Source organism: Zalophus californianus, chromosome 10 (assembly GCF_009762305.2).
Source record: "Zalophus californianus isolate mZalCal1 chromosome 10, mZalCal1.pri.v2, whole genome shotgun sequence".
Lineage (NCBI taxonomy): Eukaryota > Metazoa > Chordata > Mammalia > Carnivora > Otariidae > Zalophus > Zalophus californianus.
This window is the reverse complement of record NC_045604.1, coordinates 34,270,370-34,292,038: the sequence shown is the minus strand read 5'-3', so window position 1 is coordinate 34,292,038 and position 21,669 is coordinate 34,270,370. Positions and strand designations below refer to the sequence as shown.

Sequence of the window (21,669 nt, the reverse complement as noted above, 5' to 3'; positions counted from 1 at the left end):
CACCTGGGGAGCTTTGAATCCCCAAGAAGATGCCCAGGCCACACCCACAGAGATTCTGATTAATGGATTCAGCCCTGGCATTTGTATCTTTTAAAACTCCCTAGACGATTCTGATGTGCAGCCAGGGCTGAGGAGCAGTGAACTTGATGGTGTCTGAGTCCTTTCTTTCTGACTTATTATCCGGAGCTGGGCTCTAAGAGTCTGATCCAGGATTCCTGGCTCCCCAAAATCCCAGGGTGAATTTGCACACATATGGGGATATGTTTTGGGGGCAGAAAGACCTTCCTGAGATTCTAAAATCTTGAATCTCTTGATGACCAGCTTTTTAATAGTTTATATGATTGTTTACCCATTCTTCCTCACCCTCCTGAGACAGAAACACTGTGAGCAGATGTTGACTCTCCTACCCCAAACACCAGTAAGTGTGCACAAGCACACACTCACACACACACACACACCCTCCACACAGTGCTGTAAATATATGTAGACACACGCAACAATAACCACATTGGGATATTCAGAATTGCCCCTAAGGGCACATATGCACACACAAATGAACCCACCATCAGAAATCCCAGACTTGGCACACTCAGACCACTTGGGAAAGGACCTCTCTTCGTGGAAACAAACAGCCCACTGTTTGAACTGAAAAGCACTTCTACCTTCCCTGAAGCCTAGTTTGGTTCAGAGTAGTAACTGGGGGTAGGGTGGGGAGAATTATCTTCGGGAAATACAAGCACTTCAGGAAAGTGACCTGCTCTAGGCCAAAGCAGGGGACTGCTGAGTACAGATGCTGAGGGTGCCTTGTTTCTTTCTCAGATTCGAGCTGATGGTCCCCCCCATGGAGGGGTCCAGTACGAGATGGTCTCTGTGCTCAAAGATGGGAGCCCCATCCTCCGGGACATGGCCTTCTCCATTGATGAGCGTTACCTGTACATCATGTCTGAGAGACAGGTAAGTGCTGACACCCATCCCTTCTTTTCAAAGCCCAGGAGTAACTGATAACCTGTGACCTTTGTTCAGAAACTGTTCTTCGAACAAGAGAGACCTCTGGGCTTGTGGCCTAGGGGTTCAGGGAGAGGCAGAGTCCTTGGTGGCTTTTGCAGGGAGCCAGAGAGAAAAAACTGGGGCCAGCCACTTCCCGGAGCTTCTCTCCAGGCCACAGCCCCTGTCTCAGTGCGTGATGAACAGCCCCGCAAGAACAGGCCAGACTGCATGGAGCAGTTTGGTGTGATTAGGAGGTAGATTTACAGCTCCCAGGCCCACAGAGTCTGCTGCTCCAGGAGCCAGAGAAGTGTAAATAATCCAGGCCTCCTCGCTGGACCTGATCCTGGGAGAGACAGACCCAAGACAGGGCCCCAGAAGGAGATAAAAATCTTGGTCTGAGTCATAGACTGATGTCAGAAGAAGCTGGCCAGCTCCGGGAAGCCAAAGTTGGCCTGAGAAATAGACTTCTACCCTCTGCGGGGTAACCATTGAGCAGGTTCCCCACCTTCTCTGATGGAGCATTATTCCCCCCGGAGTGTATTTGCTCTGAATATATGTGAGCAAACAGAAGGTAGATGCAGGAGAGCCCTGGTGATGGGCAAGAGAAGCAGGGAAAACGGAGGATTCACAAATTAATGGGGATGCAAAAAGCAAAGCAAAGACCTTAAGAAAGGCTGGTTCCTTCCATTCGTTCAGTCAGTGAGTCTACTGTTGTTCACCAGGAGCATGGTCTTGGCATTGACCAAGACCTAGGCTAGACCCTAGGCTAGACAAGGATGCTGGGCTGGAAGACCAGTGAGCATTCACGAGGTGCCTCCCAGCTCTTGAGTGTTTGTCATTCCCAAAATACTCCGCAAAGATTCCTGGTGTACTTGAACACCACCTTGCCCAGAGTTCTCTTTCCCTCATTTTTTTTTTTTGAATGTAAGAATTCTGAATCCAGGGATGAGGGAAGAATGGAGGGCGAAACAAAGAGACAAATGGGCACATGACAGCGTTCAGGGAAGCAGTGATGCAGCTCTAACTCAAAAATTACTTCTTGAGAACAGATGACACAAATAATATGCAGATTGCATGCAAATTATATCCAGACCCCCTTGAACCCACCTGTCTTTTTACCTTCTTTCATATGGCCCCTGCAGGTGAGGCATAAACAGGTGCAGATGGGAATTTGGCGGAGCTGGAGGAGGCTTAGCCTAACCTACGGTGGGCAAGACAGTTGGAAATAAACAGTGATGTCTCGTTCTAATAAAACAGTCCGTGGGCCCTAACAAAGCCCATTACTGGGAATATATTTTTCGGGAATAGTGTGCTGGGAAAACTTTAAAATGAATGGGACTTGGCCACTACCCTCAAGTTGCTTACAGTCTAACAAGGGAGGGAGACAAATAGCCAGTTACCTGTAACATCCCACTGAAGCCTATAAATATTCTGCCTTTTCTTCCTTTTCCTATTTATAGACATAAGGTTATTTCTTAAACAGAAATAGTAGATGCTCACCATGCAAATTCCAGCAATACACACAGAAAAGAAAATAGCAGTGAGTCCCCAGACGGGTCTGCCCAAAATGTAACACCATGTTAACATTTGGTGAACACCATTCTAGATGCTTCTGCAGGATAATAATCAGACAAGGCGATGGATGGATAGATGGCAGTCCAGATAGGTGGATAAAATGTTGGTCAGAGGGATCCAACAGACCCCCAATATATGTGATATTTTCAGAACACATTATGTATGGCTGAGGACCAGGCAGGTAACTGGGTAAAAACTCTTTCTTGGGTTCTCTGAGCCTGGTGTGGTGGAAAAGCACTGACAGCAAATAGAAGTGATCAGTGAGGCCTTAATGGAACTGAGAATATGCCAAGGCTCAGATTTTGGCTATTTCTCAAATGGGATGCTTTGTGAAATTACATTCGAAATGTGGCCAGAGGAGAGGGGCCTGAGTCAGAGCTTGAGACTATTGAGTGGCCTTCAGGGACTGGGCTGACCTCCTGAGATCATATCCGGTGTCACCTGTGAGAGCATCAGTCCTGGGTCTACCAAGTGTCCACATAGCTTATTTCTAAATCTCCTGGCCTTTGTCCTCATCTTCTGCCACAGCTGTGTCATTCTTGTTACAATCTGCACCAAACAGAGGGCTTCAGTAGTAGCCAGTCCCACTGAGCAGACATGGCAAGAATTTGGGGTTAATGCCATGGGGCTGTCTCCAGTCAGGTGAGATATCAGTCCAGAGAGCCCCCCATGCCAGGTGGAGCTGTGATCAGTGGGCAGAGTCTACGGGGGATTTGTGGCAGAGCTCTGAGACCTGTCACCCTGAGAGCTGTAAATCGTGTAGAAATAGGTAGTTAGGTGATTTCACCTGGGGCTGGGCCCAGGGATGAGGGCCAAGAACAGCTCAGTGGGCCCATCTGTCTGAGGCCGAGCAACTCTGAGTACAGAATATTCACAGACAGCTCGGACATCTTTCAAGAAACAGTTTAGTGGGTGGTGATGAAGATGGAGTTGGATGGCTTGGGTTCTAGTCCAGCTGTTGCTAGATCTGGAAGCATGACCCTCTCCCAGGTCATGAAATAGTTGCTTCAGATAATAGGATTGTCTCTGAAGTCCAAGGCTCTGCTTTGGATCTCGTCTCAACATTTCATAGCCACATGGCATTAGGCCAGTCATTTGGCCTCACTGTGCCTCACTCGGGTCGACGTGAGACTCCATTCAGCAGAGGGGAGGTTCTTTCCCACGGCCTCACATGCCACACAAACCCTTGATCATTGAGTTTCTGTATGGCCCCTTCCAGCTCTCAGGCCTCTATGATTCCAGCTCAGGAGGGTGGTAACCATGAGTGATGATTAAGGGGAAGTAAACTGGCTGTGGGGCACATCCAGTAGGCCTTAGGCTGAGCCCGGGGGTCTGTGTTCTAGTCCCGACCCACCTCTAACGAGCTGGATGGCTTACACTCTTAAGTTCTCAGAGATTCAGTTTCCTCCCTTTTAGAGATACAGTTAACAAATCTAACGCTACACTCCCTTTCATATTAAAGAGGCTTCTCTAAGGTGTTGGTATTGAGACTCTTCTCCATATCCAGAAGACAACACTAAAACTACAGTAGACAGGCCTGAGGTTAGACCAAATGAAGAACTTTTGGAACAAGAGTTGTATGAGGCCAGGGGTGCCCACGTGAACGTCTTCCCTGAACGATGACCACTGCAGAAAGAGGGAAAATGCTGGCTGGTTAAGGATAAGCGTATTCCTGTTTTGAGGCAGTGATTAAAGACTTCGGAGGTTCCTGAAAGACCTGAGACCTTACAAGACATCATGGGAATGGGGCTTCCCCTCACTTTCTAATAAATCTCTGAGCAGCCTGCTGTCATCCCAGCCCTCATCTCATCCCCACCTCTTGTCTCTCTGTCCCCCTGATGCTTCCCCAAAACATGGCACCTGTTTTGGTGCCAATCCTTTGGCACCATGGGAGTGTAGATCCAAGTCTCCAGCCTCAAGTTCTGCCTGGAGAGGTTTGCATCTCCTTACAGAGCTCCAACGATCCCGTATAGCTCATTCATTCTCACTCCCTCCCCCTCTCTCAGTTAATTACGCATAATTAAGAAATAGGACTAGTAAGAAGTGTTGGGTTGCTAGTGCCACTGCCTAACAAGCCAATGTTAATGGACTGTTAATAGATCCAGGGCCAGCCAGTCCCAGGGGAACATTTGGGAACTGATTTCCCAATCCTGCTAATTGCCCAGGTGCCCCACAGATAGGATGCCTGGTTCTTCCCTAGAAAGTCCGCCCCAGCTTCCTCAACAGCAGATCAACAGATGCTGTGGGTGTGAATACAAGTTCTCCCGTATCCTCAGTGTCTAATGGAAGTCAGTCAGCAAGTCCAGGGAAAATCAGGCAATGAGCCAAGTGCAAAACAGAGCGAGAAGATGAAAAGAAACTTGATAGCCCCAGTTTCCACCCAACTTGTCAGGTTGGCCACTCCCAGATAAAGACTACAACTCTGTCTTCAGTGTGGATGGGAAAGAGTATGGGGATGGAAGCAATTATTCTATTTTATACTTTAATTAGTTTGAATTAGCAGAGGGAATAGAAGCATAAAATGATCCAGCGAAGAGTGAAATGGAAAAAGGGAGTCACAGTGGAGAATGGCTCCATGCAGGCTGGAAAGGGCCTTGGGAACAGCAGAAAGGCTGGCGATGGGGGCATGCATGCGCACGTGTGTGTGTGTGTGTGTGTGTGTGTGTGTGTGTGTGTGTGTGTGTGTGTGTTAGGGTGGGTGGGGGCATGGGCTGCAGCTCTCTATTTCAGAGCCTGGGAAGGCAATATAGTGTAGTGGTTAAGACCTGGAGCCTGAGAATCAGACTGATCTCCATTTAACCCATAGCCACTTGCTAGACATTCAGCTTTGAGATCTCACACCACTAAACCTCAGTTTCTTCATCTTATAATGGGCCGAGTAATGGTAACCGTTGTGTCTGACACACAGTGCCTTCAGTGTGCGGTATGATTATTATCATCATTGCTGTTATCAGTCTTATTATTAGAAGATCTCTGGAATCCCAGAGAAGGCTAGAAGCCTCTCCACTTAAACTATGGCTGGGACAGAGTTCCCAAGTCAAACACCTCCAACCTTCCATTCCTGCTGCTCCCTCCTAAGGGACGGCTCAGAAGCCTGTGGCCTGGCCCAATGACAGCATCAGGCTAAGTCGCTCATAATCTGCTATTTATTTTACAAATCCAGGAATGTGCCCAGCAGACTAAACAGTCCCACTCCCCTTGATATAGGCAGAGGCAGCCCTGGGCCCAGATGTGAGGCCCAGGAGGCCAGTATTGCAGGCCTCTGCGGAGAGAAGGGAGGGGCACCCTGAGCATTGGTCAGGCCCCAAGCCCTCAGGGTCTTGTCTGGCTGCATGTGTGAACACATGGCCAGAAAGGGGCTACCCATGGGGCTTTTCATTTTTGGTCTCTATGGGTAAGGAAAGCAGGTCTCAAAAGATGGGGCTGCCATTCTCCAAGTAGTGGGCAGTCAGACCCCAGTTCCGAATGACCTTGTGTTTGTCTGTAGTTGGCTCACCATTCTGGTCACTTATGGCTACATAACAAACCACTACAGAATTCTGGGATATAAAACAAACTTTTTATTATGTTCCCAAACTATGGAAGTCAGGGACACAGACGTGGTACATTGAAGAGGGCTTGTCTCTTCTCTACTACACAAATGACTTGTGGTGCTCAGAATTCTAGGGACTAGAATCATCTGGAAGCTTCTCCTGTCTGGGAACTAGAAGGCTGGGCTCAGCTGGGACCGTTGACCAGAGTGCCTCAGAAAAGGCCTCTCCATGGGACATGAGCTTTCCTCACAGCATGGTGGCCCCGAGAGTCAGACTTCTTGAGCATGGCAGATCGTGGCAGCTCAGGACTCAGAGAGTGAGCCTTCCCACAAATAAGATAGAATTATTGCCTTTTTTATGACACAGCCTCAGAAGCCACATCGCTGTCTCTCCTCCTTGCCTCTTCACCTCTCCACAGCCAGTCACCTTAGGTGATTCTGATTCGGTGGCCCATGAGCACACTTTGCGAGACAAGGCTCAGGGAAGATACATACGTGGTTTCCGGACCCCCAGGGTCAGAGCTGCTAAGAATTTAGGGATCACCCATCCTGACCCCACATGAGAACAAGGAGGCCCAGCAGGCAACTGAACAGGTTAGCTGCCCCTTCAGTGTCAGGCCACGCCCAACACCCCAGTCCAGAGTCATCAGAACTGGCTTGATTTCCCAAAACTCACAGGGAAGTGCCAGGAGCTCTAGAGCCTACTGTTGATTTGCTAAAGGTTGCGTTAGGTCCTAAATGAAGCCCACATTAAATGTGGGCTCGGAAAGTGCTTCGTGCAAGCCTTTGAGGGAATCCAGCAGGAGCAGGATCACACTGCCAGGAAATTGCCCAGACACTGGCACACAATTTTAAAGGGTTCTCCCAGGCAGTGTCTCTGCAGCAATATTACATCAGCCCCCTCGGAAGGCAGGCCTCCGGGGTGCCCCACCTTGGCTCGCAGGGCCGTGGTGACTTATCCTGTGGATACGTACAGGAAACTGACTTTTTAACTATTCCTGCCTTAGTAGTTCAAGGGGGTTGGAGCAAGAAGAACTTTGGCCTGGAGTTAACAGAAACAAAAATCATTTGGGAAGACTGTGAAGCCATCCTTCTCTGAGGGGCTCATGGGCAGGAGAGACCCCTTCCCTGGTCCTCAGTTGAAGGGGCCTTGGTTGAAGGGGTGTGCTGGGTGGGGAGGACTGGCCATGCCCCTCCAGCATGCCATCCCGGAGTGTCCATTCGGCTAAGCAGAGAACTAATTTGGGTTTCCTTGGTTTGGGGGAGGGCCTACCTACTGCAAACCTGGACCTAGCACCAAATATAAGCATTTTCAAAGGGGCTATTGTGACTCGGAAGTAGTCTGAGTAGCCTCGGACTAGTCCAAGTGGCCGGAGCCACTGAGCTGCCAGACCCCTAAGGCATCTAAAGGCTTGAGGAAGGGAAGGAAAAAATGTGGGGAGCCACACTTCCAGATGTTCCCAACTCATTTATTTTGACAACTCAGACTATTATTTTGATTGTGCACATTTGTTTAGTCCAGGCGATAAGGCTTCCCAGGGCGCAGGCAGAGCGTGCCAAGGTGTATTTTTATAAGGCACTCAGGGTCTCAGTAACAGGAGCCCTCCCTCTGCCGGGGCGGGGCGGGGGGGGGGGGGGAGCAGGAGACCTGGGCTGAGCTGCGGAGGGAGGAGAGGATGTGAACAGGCTTGGACTGTAGCAGAGCCTGAGGGGCTTTGGGGAGAATTACAGAGTTTGCGGATTAGGAAAGTGAGGATAAGCGAATTTCGGCTGCACTTTTGTTTTCAAATGTGTCACTTGCAATCCAAGCCTTTGATGCACATGTGTTTCTGGTTAAGGACGGGGACCCCAGTGTGGCCCAAGAGCTAAGCTGCTCCTTTCAGTGCCTTTCCCAAAGGAAGGGCAGAATCCTGCCTCTTGGGGGAGGGGGCCCGGGGAAAGGTGACCACCGCAAGCCTGGGTTTTGATTTTCCTTCTTTCTCCCCCTCCCCACCCCCCATTTCAAATGTCAAGGAACAAAGAAGCTGACACAGAGCTGATTCCCTGGCTATTAATATTCTCATTGGAACATTTTTCTAATAAATATTTTCACATGAGAGAAAGGAAATGCAAACCCACCCTATTAATCAGACGCTTGGCTTGTTGTATTTAAGAGAGAAAACTCCAGCCTCTTATTTTAAAATCCTTTGGTTTGGAAAGAAATGATTGAACACAATGCCCAGGCTGGGAGAACTAGTGCCAAAAAAACTCATTTCTCTAAATGGGCAGGGGGGCTGGAGACTTTCTCTAATCCTTGGCAAGGGATTTGATTTCTCTTTCTAGGCAGGTAGTGCTGAACACTGACATTCTGCCTGCCCAGGATGATGTTCCTGTGACTGAGAGATGGGAAATCATAGTGTCTTGATGCCAGCAGGAAACCCACTCCCTTGTTCTTAAAGGTGAGGCAACTGATGCCCAGAGAGGGGAGTCCCTTGCTGATGTCTTCCCCTGAAAGAGCAGGAGAAGCAGAATTAATCCTAATTAACCTGGTCCAGCCCAGCATTCTTTTCCCAACTTGACAACGGCTTCCCTCAGCACAGGCAAGAAAGAAAACTGGTTGTCTTTAAAGACTTTCAATTAAAAAAAATTAAAAAACAACCTGGGCCCAAGAGAGTCACTGAAGATGTTCCCGAGGGTCAAATTAAAATAGGGAAAGATTTGCATATCATTTGCATACCTAGACTCATTCACTCAACAGACCGTTAAGTGTCTACCATGTATAATGCATAGAGCTGTCCACTGACAAGTCATTTGCATATGCAGATCTAGGTAGGGCAGTCGTTCTAAGTAATATTCCAGCAAAATGTTATAAACAGGGCTGTCTGGAGATAGGTACCTTCTTGATTTCTTTCTGCTCTTTTCAGTGCAACGGTAGCACTGTTAAGTGTGCTTTTGTGTCGCAGTAAATAAAATAGAATCCCTGCCCTCAGGGAGGTCTCATTCTGGTGGGGAAGAACCACGTGTAGGTAAATTACAATACAAAGTGAGCAGTGCTGTAGCGGAGAGACGTATGGTGTGCTTGCCAACCAGGGAGAGAGGCCCGTCCTTGTCTTTCTCTTCTCGGGGTCACTCCGACAGAGGACTCATTCTCTCTCTGACACAGCAATTCAGAGCTGGTTAGACCTCAGGGATTATCGAGTGAAGAGCGGCCTTTTCTTTGAGGACAGGAGACCAGAGGGGGAAGTGACTCTTGAGAAGGGAAGGTCTCTCAAACCGGAACGTGAGGAAGCAGATGGTGGTGATGATGGGCAATTTCCTGACCCCATGAAGAGTGTGGGCTCTAGACTCTGCCTGCCTGTTGAGGTTCGAGTCCTGGCTCCAGTACTTATTGCTATGCGGTGACCTGGGGCAAGTTGCTTTACCTCTGTGTACTTCAGTTTCCTCATCTGTAAAATGGGCATAATTATGGCATCTGCCTGAGGATTAAATTAAATAAATTAATACATAAAAAGCACTCTGAAAAGTATCTGGCTTATATTACCTGCTTAATAAATGGTGGTAGCCATAATTATATTTTTATGATTGTGTCCCATGCATAATCACCAGGCCCAGCCCTGCAGATCATGCTCTGCATATAGCCACACCTAAAAAAGAAAATTAACCACCCTGCCTTGCCTCTCACCTCTACTTTATTTAAGATGTGTTGAAATCTAACTAACATTCAGGTTGTTTTTCTTATTTTAGTTTACAAACATGACCTCAGCTAATCCAACAATCCCATGGGAGAAGTAGTATTGTCCTTGCCTCTTTTAGAGATAGGAAAACTGAAATTCAAGTCTGGCTAAGTCATTTGCCCAGAGCCACCAAGCCGGCTAACCACAGAGCCAGGACTCCACCCCACCTTTCTGAAGCCAAATCCACACCTCCCGCTTCTTGAGACAGCGCCCCCTGGCTGCCGCGTGTGGGCGCAAGGCACCTCCCCTTCTGCTCCCTCTCCACGGGGTTCCCAATTAAAGGAAAGGTTTAGCATGGGCTTTAAAGGCTTCAGGGGACCAGCACGGACTCAAAAGTCCTCGTTTGACACCCCCAAGGAGACCGGAGTAGTGCGCTGTTTTGTCTTCAAAACCAACAAAGGAAAGCGAGCGCAGCCCGGGGCCTTACGTGGACCATCCCGGGAGATGGCTCTGGTGGGCAGGGTGGATGGAGAGAAAGTGCCCTGCCCGAGGAGGGTACAGCTGCAGTTTGGCCTGTGCGGCAGGCCACGGGCTTCACAAGCATTATCTGGACTCCTTACAACAAGCCTGAAAGGCAGGCATTATCACCCCCACTTGACACACAAGCAAGGCTCTTCAAAGTTAAGGGAACTGAGCAAGGCCCTTCATACCACTCCTAGGAGGCAGGGCTGGGGTGGAGGTGCAGGTTGGTGTGGTTGCAGAGCTCCTGCCCTACTTGCCCTCACCCCACCACCAGGGAGGCCCCAGTGGGTGACACCATGACTCCCTGTACTCTCTCTACCCCCATCCACAGCCGGCCCTCTTTGCAAGGAGAGCAGGCCTAGAACACATGAGGCCCCGACTCAGCCTATCCCGTGCAGCTCTAGTGTGAACCAGGCGAACGGGTATCCATGCCTTCACTGCCCTAAGCGGGGGTTCTTGGGCTCTTGGGTTCTGTGCTTGTCATCTTGAGACTCATCCAGCCCCTCAGTGATGCCCCAGAACTCCGCAGCCTGCTTTTTAGCTCCTGCCCGGAGCTCGCTCTCATGCTCCCCGTGTTGGGTTTCTGTAATTGAATGTGTTTTATTTAGACCATAACATTTAGTGCCACTTTGGATTTCCAATTAGGCTTCAATCAAACGCTGCAAGTCTGATTCATTTTGTTGTTTTGATCAACACAAAAGATGGCAACACCAGAGGAGCCGTCGTGAGGAGTTATTTCCATCCACTGATGAGCAGGACAGTTGCTGTGATGTGAAGATACAGCGTCGGAGGTGCCAAGAGATGCACCAAGCATCAGTGAAGGGGGAGGGTGGGGAGGGGAAGTCAGTGAACCCTTACGAGGAGCAGGATCTGACCTTCTGAGGTGCACATCCATTCTCCACATTCCCCCCCCCCCGGAGAGGGCGAGAGGTGGGTGCTGCCTTTAGGCCCACTCGTTGAGGCTCCTTCCTCTGTGGCCCGGGGTCCTGGGTGCCCATGAAGGATGGGGGAGGAGCTGGGCCCTACTCCCGCTGGCTGCTCGTACCCAGGGCTCGGGCCCTTTACCCAGGTGAGGTCCCATGAGCATAGGGTTCCCGTGAGATGGGAAGCTGACCACGGGTCGCTTTCTCCACACAATGGCCTCTGCGCTCCTCAGCCAGGCTTACCGAAACACAGGGGGCTCTTCCTCAGGGCCCATGAGTTCTGGCCAGCCACCTACACATGCTACCCGTCAGACAACGGGTCTCTCGGGGGCTGGTCCTAGGGACCTTTAGAACCCAACTGGGAGCTGCCAGGGAGGTGTGTGGGGAGGGTGGTGGAGGGGTGGTGGGGGGTGACAGGAGAGTGACAGGGGAGTGGTAAGTTAGAATTCTTAATCCCTGGAGTTTCCCCCGTGTGTCTGAGCACAGGCCAACTGGAGCCTCAGTTTCCCTATCGAGAAAATGTCTCTGAATGTCTCCCGTGGCCATGACATTTAGCGCCTCCTTTCTGGCCACGAGCCTGTACGGGACAGAGGCTGACCTGGGTCTGGGAGTGTGTGTGCTTATGAGAACAGCGTATGTGACATGTGTCAGATGAGAGCAGGCATTCCCGTGTGTTCTGGGAGTGCGGAAGTATATCCACACTACACGGCTCCTTCAGACCACAGGTCAGGGCTGTGCTCACTGGGGGGAGAGAAGGTCTGTGCTCCTTCTCCTCAGGCTTGCTTGGTTTTCGGAGCCCCACTTGGCTGCACTTTCCAAGCTGGCCCTTTGATCTTTCTGTAGCCTGCCCAGCTCTGGGACCCCACATCAGGCACCATCCCCAGTTCATGGTTTGCGTGCCCCACAGTTAAATTCCTGGAGCCTTTGCCACTCTGCACAGAGCAACCTTCCTCACTCCCCCTCTTGGTTATTCCCACCCCCCTCTTCTGCAGACAGGTTGGGGTTTGAAATTTGCACCAGGTGGAGGGAGAACTGGCTGTGTCATCTGCTGTTGGTGGCTTAGCAAATAGTCTGGGTTCAGCCTCTGTCCCTCAAGTCATGTTTAATGAGGAGAGGGAAATGGGCAGAGATGAGAGTCAGGCAGGAGGAAGATTGGAAAGAGAAAAATGAACAGAGCTGAGAACAATGTCTTAGTTAACCACTCAGCTTCCAAGTAATTTATCAAACCTTTGAGGACCTATTGTGAGCATAGAGCTCGTTCTGACAAAAATCACACATACGGCAGGGAAACAGTATTGCGATACAGTGTGCAGAGCGCTGGGAATGCAGGAGAGGGTGCTACCCAACAGTCTGTGAGTCAAGGAAGGCTTCCTGGAGGAGGTGTTGCTCTAGGTGACTCATGAAAGGGGAGGAGCTCACCAAGTGGAGCAGAAGGCAAAGGAGTATTTCTCAAGTGAAGGAAAGCACAGAGGCATGAAAAAGTTCAGCATATTCAGGGAATAGTCCCCCAGATTTGATATTGTTGGAGTTGAAGGCAAGGGTTAGGAGGTATCAGTCCACGAAGACTATCTATAGCTCACAGGCGGCAAGAGGACTTCAGGTAGACTTAATCCACCTGCCCTTATCTCCACCCAAGAGAAGGTGCTTCAGGTTCCCTCAGCCCCTGCTACTGCCCCACAGAACTCAGGAGAAAAGGATCATGCCCCAAGCTCCCAGCGTTTCCTCTTCGCTGACAGCAGCACCCCCCGCCCCGCCGCCATCGCCCCGCGCGCCAGGGATCTGAGAGGCACCATCAAGAGAAAGGACGCCAGGGCGGGTCACAGCCCACCACTGAAGCCCTTTGTGATCATGCCAATCCGCACCGCCACTCAGGACGGCCGCTTCTCTATACGGGGCGGGGGGGGGGAAACCTCTGCTCATCTCAGGTTCAGGGAAAGATGAAGAGAGAGACGGTGCCGCTTCATTCATTCATTAGGTCTTTCCAACAACATGTCTTGGTAGCAGAGACCTTGCCTCTCTGGGCCCCTTCTGTCTCCCCAAGAGATACTGCAGTGTTTGGCCCTTACTAGGGGCTTAATAAACACTTGTTGAAAGTTAGGAAGAGAGGGCGGGGAAGACAGGAGACAAGAAAAGAGAGAGCGCGTGGAAAGGAGACACTGTAGGATAGTGTAAGGAGCTCATCTTTGGGGGCAGATCGGCCTGTGTTCAAATCTTGGCTCTACCATTCTTCGGCAGGGCCTGGCTTATCCTCTCTAAGCCTTTGTTTTCTCTTCTGTAAAGTGGGGAAAACCATAATACCTGCCTTCTAGGGTTGCTGAGCTTAAATGACGGAGCCCTGCAAAGTGACTGGGACAGAGCAGGAGCCAAACCCTGGAAACAGCTCCTTCTCTCAGGTTCACTCCCGAGCTCCCTGGTTCACTGCCACTGAGCCCCCCATAACTAACATGTTGCTCATTTTTCATCCTTAAGTCATCTGCCAGTTGCATCCATTTCTAGCCTCTGTCTTATGAGACGAGAATAAGGCAGGGAAACGGATAACTGCAGAGGCTCATTTGCCAATTGTCAGCTCCTGTCGTCCACACAGCTCTCTGCCGGCTTCTCCCTGGGTGCCTGGAAAAATCACCGTGACCTTTTATTTACTGGTTGATGTAGTCAGCCCAGGTCTCTCTGCCTCCCCACCCCCTGCCTCCAGCCCACCCTCCACACTCGCACCCGTCCACCAGCCCAGCGCCAGCTTCTTGCCTCCCGTGCCCCCCATCCCACCGCGGGGTGGGCACGCTCTGCCGGTCCCTTGGAGCCTCCCTGTCTTCATGATCAGATTCCTAAAAGCCTGCGGACACAGACAAGAAGAAGAAGCAGAATCTTCCTGGTGCTGGCACTAGGGAGGATTTTTGCCTTTGATCCTCTTCTGTAGGGCCTTCTCTTTGGTCCCATTTTACCAAGGAGCCAAAAGGAGGTCGGTTTAGGTGAGCCAGTGACCTGCCCAGATGAGACTCAGTGAGTCACAGCATTGCCTGGAAGAGTGGATGTTTCTCCCAGGCCCCAACCCAGATTTTACCCTGTGAGCTTTACCGTGCATCTCCTCTTCCATCCCCTTCTGGCCCCCAGCCTGCTCTAGCCAGAGGCTCTTTCTGCTTTTCTTCCTCTTCCTCCCTTGGCCCAGCCATGCCATCACCCCGTGACCCCCTGAGCCAATTGGGCTGAGGTGTGCAGCCCCGGGGTTATGGGGGTGGACTTTGAGGGTGGTGACAAGGAGACCAACGTGACTAACAAGTGGGTGCTGACAAAAAGACATTCCACAGAGGCCCCGGGAGGCCAGGAATGAGCCAGGCAGACCCAAAGTGCCCATGCTTTGCTTAGCTGCAGGAGTTAACTATGTATACAGTATGTATACAGTGTGTGTATGTGTCTGTGTCTGTGTGTGTGTGTGTGTGCATTGCACACGCACATGTCTGTATATCAAAAACACCCAAATTGGCTTCCCAAAAAAATTACCCTAGGTAGAGTACGGCTTTCTTGCTCCATTGCCCTCAGGCCATCTGCCTTGGACGTCCCAGAGGCTTCCTGGCCCATCTCGGGGCCTGGCCAGCCGCACAGCTCCCTCAAATTTCGGGGAAAGGAATTTTAAAAGCCTCTTGTGCAAGTCAGCTCCCTGCTTTCCAAGCTTTCTTCTTGGCCCCCGCTGTCAGCATCAATTTTCTGCAGGGAATGATTTAACCTTCATTTATTCATTAATTCTTTTTTCCCCTTAACTTCATTAGGTAAGATTTATAAAGGTGCTGAATTGGAAAGGTCACCTGTCCCTGGGCCCAGGACACAGTGTGCCTGCATCCCTTGTCATGAGCTTTCTTCCAGGAGCACTCTGGAGGCAGGGGAGGGGAGTAGCAGAGGAGGAAGTCAGAGCAGGGCTTGTGGCTTCCCAGGAAGGCAGCGCAGGCAAGGGGATTCCAGGCCCTCTGAACCCATTCTGTGTTACCTGCTTGCTGCTGGGGGGCCCAGCGGCAGGGGTGCAAGGGCAGGTTCTGTGCAGCACCTCTGGAATCCTGGCCCCACCTCTTACTAAATTGACCTTTGCCAAATTACTGAATGTAAGCCCTCAGTTTCCTCTCAGATCAATTGTCAGTAATGATAGAGTCTCCTTTATCGAGTTGTTGCAGGGATTAAACTGGTGACGCCAGAACACTGAGCGTAGGACGTGGCGCATAGCAAACACTGAAGAAACAGTAGCTTGTTAAAAAGATCTTGCATCATCCTGGCCCCACCCTGGCAGCACTGGGCGGCTGTTAGCTCACTAGCCGCTAGAGACCGGCTCGCAGGGAGTCGGGTTGCTCTAAGAAAGGCGGGCCACGTAGACCATGACTGATCCTATCTCCAGAACCACAGGAAAAGCCTAAGCTCCTAGAGGAGCCAGAAAAAAACCAAGCCACCGCTCGATTCAAGATTGCTTCCCGAGGCCCAGCAGATTTCTGCAGGAAGCCAGGCTAAGCTGGCATCTGGCTCTCTGCCATGGCCTGGCCGCACTCACCGCCTGGCCCATCCCACAGTTGTCCGTAGTCCCGGGCCTTTCCCAAGCCTCTGAGGCCTGCTGGGCTCAGCCTCCAGCCATCTCATCTCAAGGAGCTGTCTCTCTCACTAACAGCCTCCCTAGATGAAGGAAAAACAGACTCGAGGCTCGAGAACCATGCCGGTATTTTGAACTTGTAGAAAGAGTGTCCGCTTGCTGCCACGTCCCTGTGTCCTTGCTCGTATGCCCCCAGCAGAACTCCGAGCCATCCCAGTTCACTCCAGTCAGAATGAATTCAGCTCTCTGAGCTTCTTTAACTTCGTGGTAGAAACGACAGGAAATACCCGGCGCCTCTCGCATCAGGCTCTAAGCTTCTAGGAGACTGGACGCAGGTCAGAGGTACCCTCGCCCCTCCCGGCACCGACCGTACACTCAATCAGTGTTTGAGAAAATGCTTTTAATAGGAAAGCATGGAGGAAAGCGGGCAGGCAGACCTATTCTGTGGGCCAAGCTGAGAATTATTGGGTTTGACTCTGATCACAGAGGATGACAAGAATTTATTTTATTTTAGCTAATGTTCTTAGAGTTAGGGCCTCTGGAATGCAACATGCAAATTTATGCTCAGAGTGCAAATTGGAGCATGCCCAGATTAATGGAGAAAATTCTAGCCACCTCGCTTTTTCCAGAATCCCCTTTCCCTCACCTGGGATCCCCTGTGTTTTGGCCATGCACCGAGAAGTAATTTGCAATAGAGGAAGGAACACGGGCTGGGAAAATCTGCCCAGTGCCCCCTCTGTGCTAGGCGGAATGAAGAGCAACGCTGAGCGGTAGACAGCAATTCCCCCAACACCACCCCGAGAAGCTCGGGGACTTCTGAGCAGTAGCCACGGGAGACTTAAACTGCCAGTCTGGTCCCAGGGCGGTCCTCCTCGGTATGCAGATCACTTCACATGTATGATATTCGTTTGTTCTGTCCTCACGCTCCTGGATTTAATGAGATTCTTTGGGCATTGTTAGTAAACAATGCTTGACCTTGTTAGAGTGGCAACATTGTGTCGTTTTATTTCATGAAATAGGGTCCTACACAACAGGCCATTTGGTATCGATATTGTTCCATTTTCAAATGGATTTAGTTCTAAAAATGAGTTCTGTGAGTCTCACAGTACCCATTGAGATCACTGGAGATACTGATCACTGAATAGCCCCGATAGGAAGTGACCAGTAGTCATACCTGAACTTCAAGGTCATTCCTCATTAGCGGAGTCCTTCCCCGGTTCTCCAGCTGTGGCTGCTAGCACGGCCACCGTGCGTGGCATCTAAGGACACTAGCTTGTAGCACTGTCTTGGCCAGCCTGTGGACAACCTCCTCTCCCTGTGATTCAAGCTAAATCAGTACTGGGATTTGTAGGGAAGAAAGACGGCCTCACATCACCTTCTTTCGTTGGGCTTCCCTGAAGCATAAGTAGTCAGTCAGTGATAGGTCTGGTTCCATTTTGCTCGAAGTCCAGTTGCTTTACCAGTGGCCCTAGACTAACATCTAGTGGCCATAGGGTAATGGTGGTAGGCGCCAATACGGGGCGTGAAGCAGCACACACAATTTAGTTTTTAAGTATTCTCTATCTCTAGGGTCATCTGGACTGAATAGATACTGCCCTGTCATTCCTGAAACTCTCAGCATAGCTGCCCTAAGGGACACATCTTGCTTCAGTGACAGAACAAAGGTGACTGACGTTTCCTGAGGCCAGTGACCAGCCTCCTCCTTCTCAAACCAGATTACAAGCCCCTCCTACCTCAGGGACTGCCTGTGGCCCAGGGGTGTGGCTTTCCTGCATCCTAAGGCTACAGTCTTAACGTATAAAATTACTTTAAACATAAACAATGACAGATAACCACTAGAGGAGAGTCATCCTTTTACAGTATAAAAATAGAGTTGGGAATTGTCACTTTTAAGAGGTAAGAGAGAGACATATGGGCAGAATACCAAGGGACTCTCATTTGCCTCTTAACATTAAATCTAAATCATAAAACCATAGACAAGAGACTCTTACATTTGGATCTTATTTTGTTTTCCTTTGTTCGTGAGAAGCAAATGGAGGGGCGCAAAATGCACACACTCGAAACACGTATCCTTTCCCTGCGCTTTGGTTTCCTCAATGGTAAAAATGAATGAAGACTCAAACCGGCTGGCCTCTGAGTCTGTACCTTTGGGACTGACCTGGGTTCAGTGAGCTTTCTTAGGGTGAGCTATTGGACAGTCACCGCATTGACACTTGCTTAGGTGTGGGTATATGCAGCTCTCTTCCTTCACCTTTTTGGCTTTGAGTTAAGAAATTTAAGAAGTCACTAATATATGCTACAACACAGATGAACCTTGCAAACATGATGCTTAGTGAAAGAAGCCAGCCACAAAAGACCACATTCCCTATGCTTCTATTCATATGAAATGTCCGGAATAGGCAAATGCATATAGACAGAAAGTTGGCGGTTGCCTAGAGCTGGAACAGAGGCAGCTGTCCCGGGCTGGAAGAGGGGGCGGGGGGTGACTACCAATGGGTACAGGGTTTCTTCTGGGGGGTGATGAAATTGTTCTGAAATTGATGGTGGTGATGGTTGTAGGATTCTGTGAATCTACTAAAAACCACTGAAGGGTACACTTCAAGTGGGTGAATTTTATGAAATTATGAATTATAATTTTGTGAATTATATCACAATAAACCTGTTATTTAAAAAAAAAAAGTGGTAGGAAGGTGGGACCATAATCGTGTGGCCACCCACAACCTCACCTTCCCCTGGTAACCACCACCAGACGGGCAGGCACGGGCAGCCCACCCCAGACGATGCCAGGGTGTAGTATCCAAGAGGCCTGTCATCTTCCTTCTCCTTTTCTTGTCTTCTGTCTGCTCTGCTCCTGCCTCAGTTTCCTACTCTTCCTATTCCTCCCGTCTCCCTTCTCCTTTATCCTTCTCTCTCTGTTGCTCCTACCAGCCGATTGGCTCTCCTTGACCCCAGGAGGCTGAAAAGGGGAGGGGACAGGAGATAACAGTGAAAATTAATCATAACTGTAATAATAAATTATTTATATTATTATAAGTTATTATAAGAGCTGTCTAGGACTTAATTTAATCTCCACGACATCCCCATTAGGGGGATAATTATCTGCGTTTTATAGATGAAGAAACTGCGATCAAACAAGCAGAGTAACATGCCCAAGCTTGTCAGGAGCGAAACCAGAATTCAAGCCCAGGTCTGTCTGGCCTCAGAGTCTATTCTCTGCAGCATGATGAGACCTCAGATATGAAGTTGGGCCTGGTTATTTATTGATGAATTACAATAGAAGTAATTTGATGGGGTTCAGAACTGCAGTATCTAAGATCTCATCTGTTGGTCTGATATTTATGGCCATTAATGGATGATATCTGTGTGGTTCTTCCATTCATTATGGTTTTCATTAAGACTCTAATCCTGTTTAGAAGTCTGTTTGTCATTTTTAACTCCTCTGTTTAATCTTGGGCAGCCCTAATCCTTCTTCACGACAAACCCGAAGGAGACAGCTCCTGATGGCTCTTCCTGCCCACAGTTCTGTGCGGGCAGGGGTGGAGGGGGGCAGTGAGCGTGGTAGGAACGTCTGTGTGTTACAAGTGTGTGTGACAGGAATGTGTGTGTGGAATGTCGGCATTAGCGTGTGTGCAGCATGTGTGAGGGGTCAGGGTGTTGCTGTGGAAGGTGAGTGTGTGGTATGCCGTGTGTTTGTGTTCCCTTGTGTGTTTGCGTGAGAACACGAGTTTGTGGTGTGTGTGTGTGTGTGTGTGTGTGTCATAGTATTCTTGTTTCAGAAGCACAAGAATCCTTGAGTTGAGGTCCGGCCGTTTGCTCCCAAGCACAGGGACCACCTGCCCCTTCCCTTTCAGTGTGTAGAAATCCTGCCGAGGGGAAGGTTTGTTAGGAATCCTGGAAGGGAGAAGGGGCCTGCCCATGAGGCAGTCTTGGAAGCCAGAGGGACTCCTGTCCCTCATCTGGACCTTGAGCCTCTCCTTAGAGCTCCCCCCCAGTGGGAGGGGAGCTCTCCCACCCGGCCTTGTTGGTTTATAGGAAACTTCTTCCATTGGCCTATGGTTCCTTGACGGAGGCCTGGAGGGATGTTATTTAAAATGTATACTCCCGCTGGAACTAGTAAGAAAAGAAATCTGAAAGGGGACGTCCTTCTCGTGTCCCCGAAGCTCATTCTCTCTGCTTTGGCTTGTGATGTTTTCCTGCCCAGGACTTTTCACCCTGCCTTCAAGCCCCACCCTTTCCGTGGAGACTTCCCTGCTCCTCAGCCCACATTGGACTCCAGCTTTCTCTGTGCCTCCCATGGACCGCCCCCCCACAGGGCTTATGAGAGGTACAGTGTTTAGCCCTTAAACATATTCTATCTTCGGCTCAGCTAGGCTTGGACTCCAGTAGACCCACACCACACATTTCGACTCTCTATTCCCCTAGAGACTTTGGGCGTCAGGGCCGCCAGATATGATGGTTCAGGTTGTGTATTGCACAAAAGCGTCTGGCTGAGGACGCAAGTGGGGACGGAAACAGAGCCCTCAATCATCTCACCAACCATGCACCTAGAGGGGTCACCTTTTTCCAATTGCACACAAGTGCTGTACTGGTTAGAGGTGGCCCAGAACGGGAGCTTCTGAGAGAGTTCAATCCTGTTGTCTCAAGACCTCCAGTAGCAGCCAGAAAAATGCTTAATGAGGGCACAGAGAGGGCCGCCTCCCCTTCCTGGCCCCATGTCCTCTTCCGGAAGGCCTTAACCCCCTCTCTGATTAATCCCATCATGTTCTGATCACCACTCAACTCCGCTTGCCCTTGTCCCACTCCAGCTTAATTTTCCCTTCTCAGTGTCTGCCTTTTAAGTATCCTAAATCTTGTTTTCACATCTTTGTTATATCCTTCCAATGAGTTAGAAAGCTCTAGGAGGGCAGAGAGCGTGTTTCCATTCGCTTTGCTCTTGGGCATCCCCGTGACATCTATCCGAGCACTCCACCCCCAGTGGGGGCCAAATCAATGTTGATACAACTGAGCCACCCACTGAAGGAGAAACCAGAGCTCTGTGCTCAGAGCCAGGGCATTGACCCCGCTCCCCAAAAACCAGCTCAGCCAAGTGTCTCAGGAGACAACGGACACATCCAGTCAGCCTCCCTCCAGGCTGTGGTGGACCTAGTTAACCCTGAAAGGTCTATAAGGATTGGAAAGTTCTAGAAAAGCTCAGCCCATCTGATGGTCTCTCTCTAGGGTGACCCGAAGTGCTGGACAGGGAACTTAAGAAGTGGTCCCAGCCCTTCACCAGATTAGCCTTTGGTTATCACTCAGTGAGTGATAGGTTAGATTTCTGATGACAGTGGCTTTGCAGGGGACTAAAGCTGCACCGTCTGGACCTGTGTTTGGTTTGGATGACCGGCAGGCCCCCCGTGAAGGTGGAGCATCCCAGGAAATGACCCTTAGCTGGGTCTGTGACATTATGGCTTGATTGTTTCCCTGGCAGAACGATGGATAAGGCATGCCCAGCAGCAGGAGAAGTATCTCCTGCCTTGCCTTCCTGAAGACCTCCAACCCCGAGCCCTTGGCTGGCCCCCTTCACTTCCATCCCCACCTTTCAGCATCAGTGCCCCCCGAGCCTCCTCAACACACTCTCACACTCCAAAATAAAGCATTCAGGCCATCACTAAATAGCAGTATTGATGCTCCATCCCCACATGCCCTGAAATGATAATGCATCACCCATGGTGCGCATCCAGACAGAGCCAGATTACACTCAGGTGGTTAAAAGTCCAGGTCTAATTAGAGTTCCAGGGAATCAAGCCATTGTATTATTAATGATTCTCCAGCAATGTTCTGATTAAAACAGTAATTTTAATAAGCACAGCTCGATGCTAAGTGTTCACTGAGCACCTAATTACATCAGTTATAACTCCAAAATTATTTAAAATTCCC

At 50.0% G+C, this 21,669-nt stretch overlaps 1 protein-coding gene across 12 annotated transcripts in view; it reads left to right on the top strand.

Annotated features, from left to right (window-relative positions):
• Positions 1–21,669, top strand: part of PLXNA2 (plexin A2) — a 205,508-nt gene that overhangs the window by 94,150 nt on the left and 89,689 nt on the right. For 9 of the 12 annotated variants that reach the window (XM_035722087.1, XM_035722088.1, XM_027610550.2 and 6 more), the window contains exon 4: positions 820–954. In XM_035722087.1, the coding sequence (XP_035577980.1) occupies positions 820–954 (135 nt within the window). Of the gene's footprint in view, positions 1–819; positions 955–4,024; positions 4,329–8,416; positions 8,517–10,914; positions 11,061–17,782; positions 17,820–21,669 lie in introns of those variants that run through there. The other 3 variants (XM_027610557.2, XM_027610558.2, XM_027610559.2) reach the window with 3 other exon arrangements.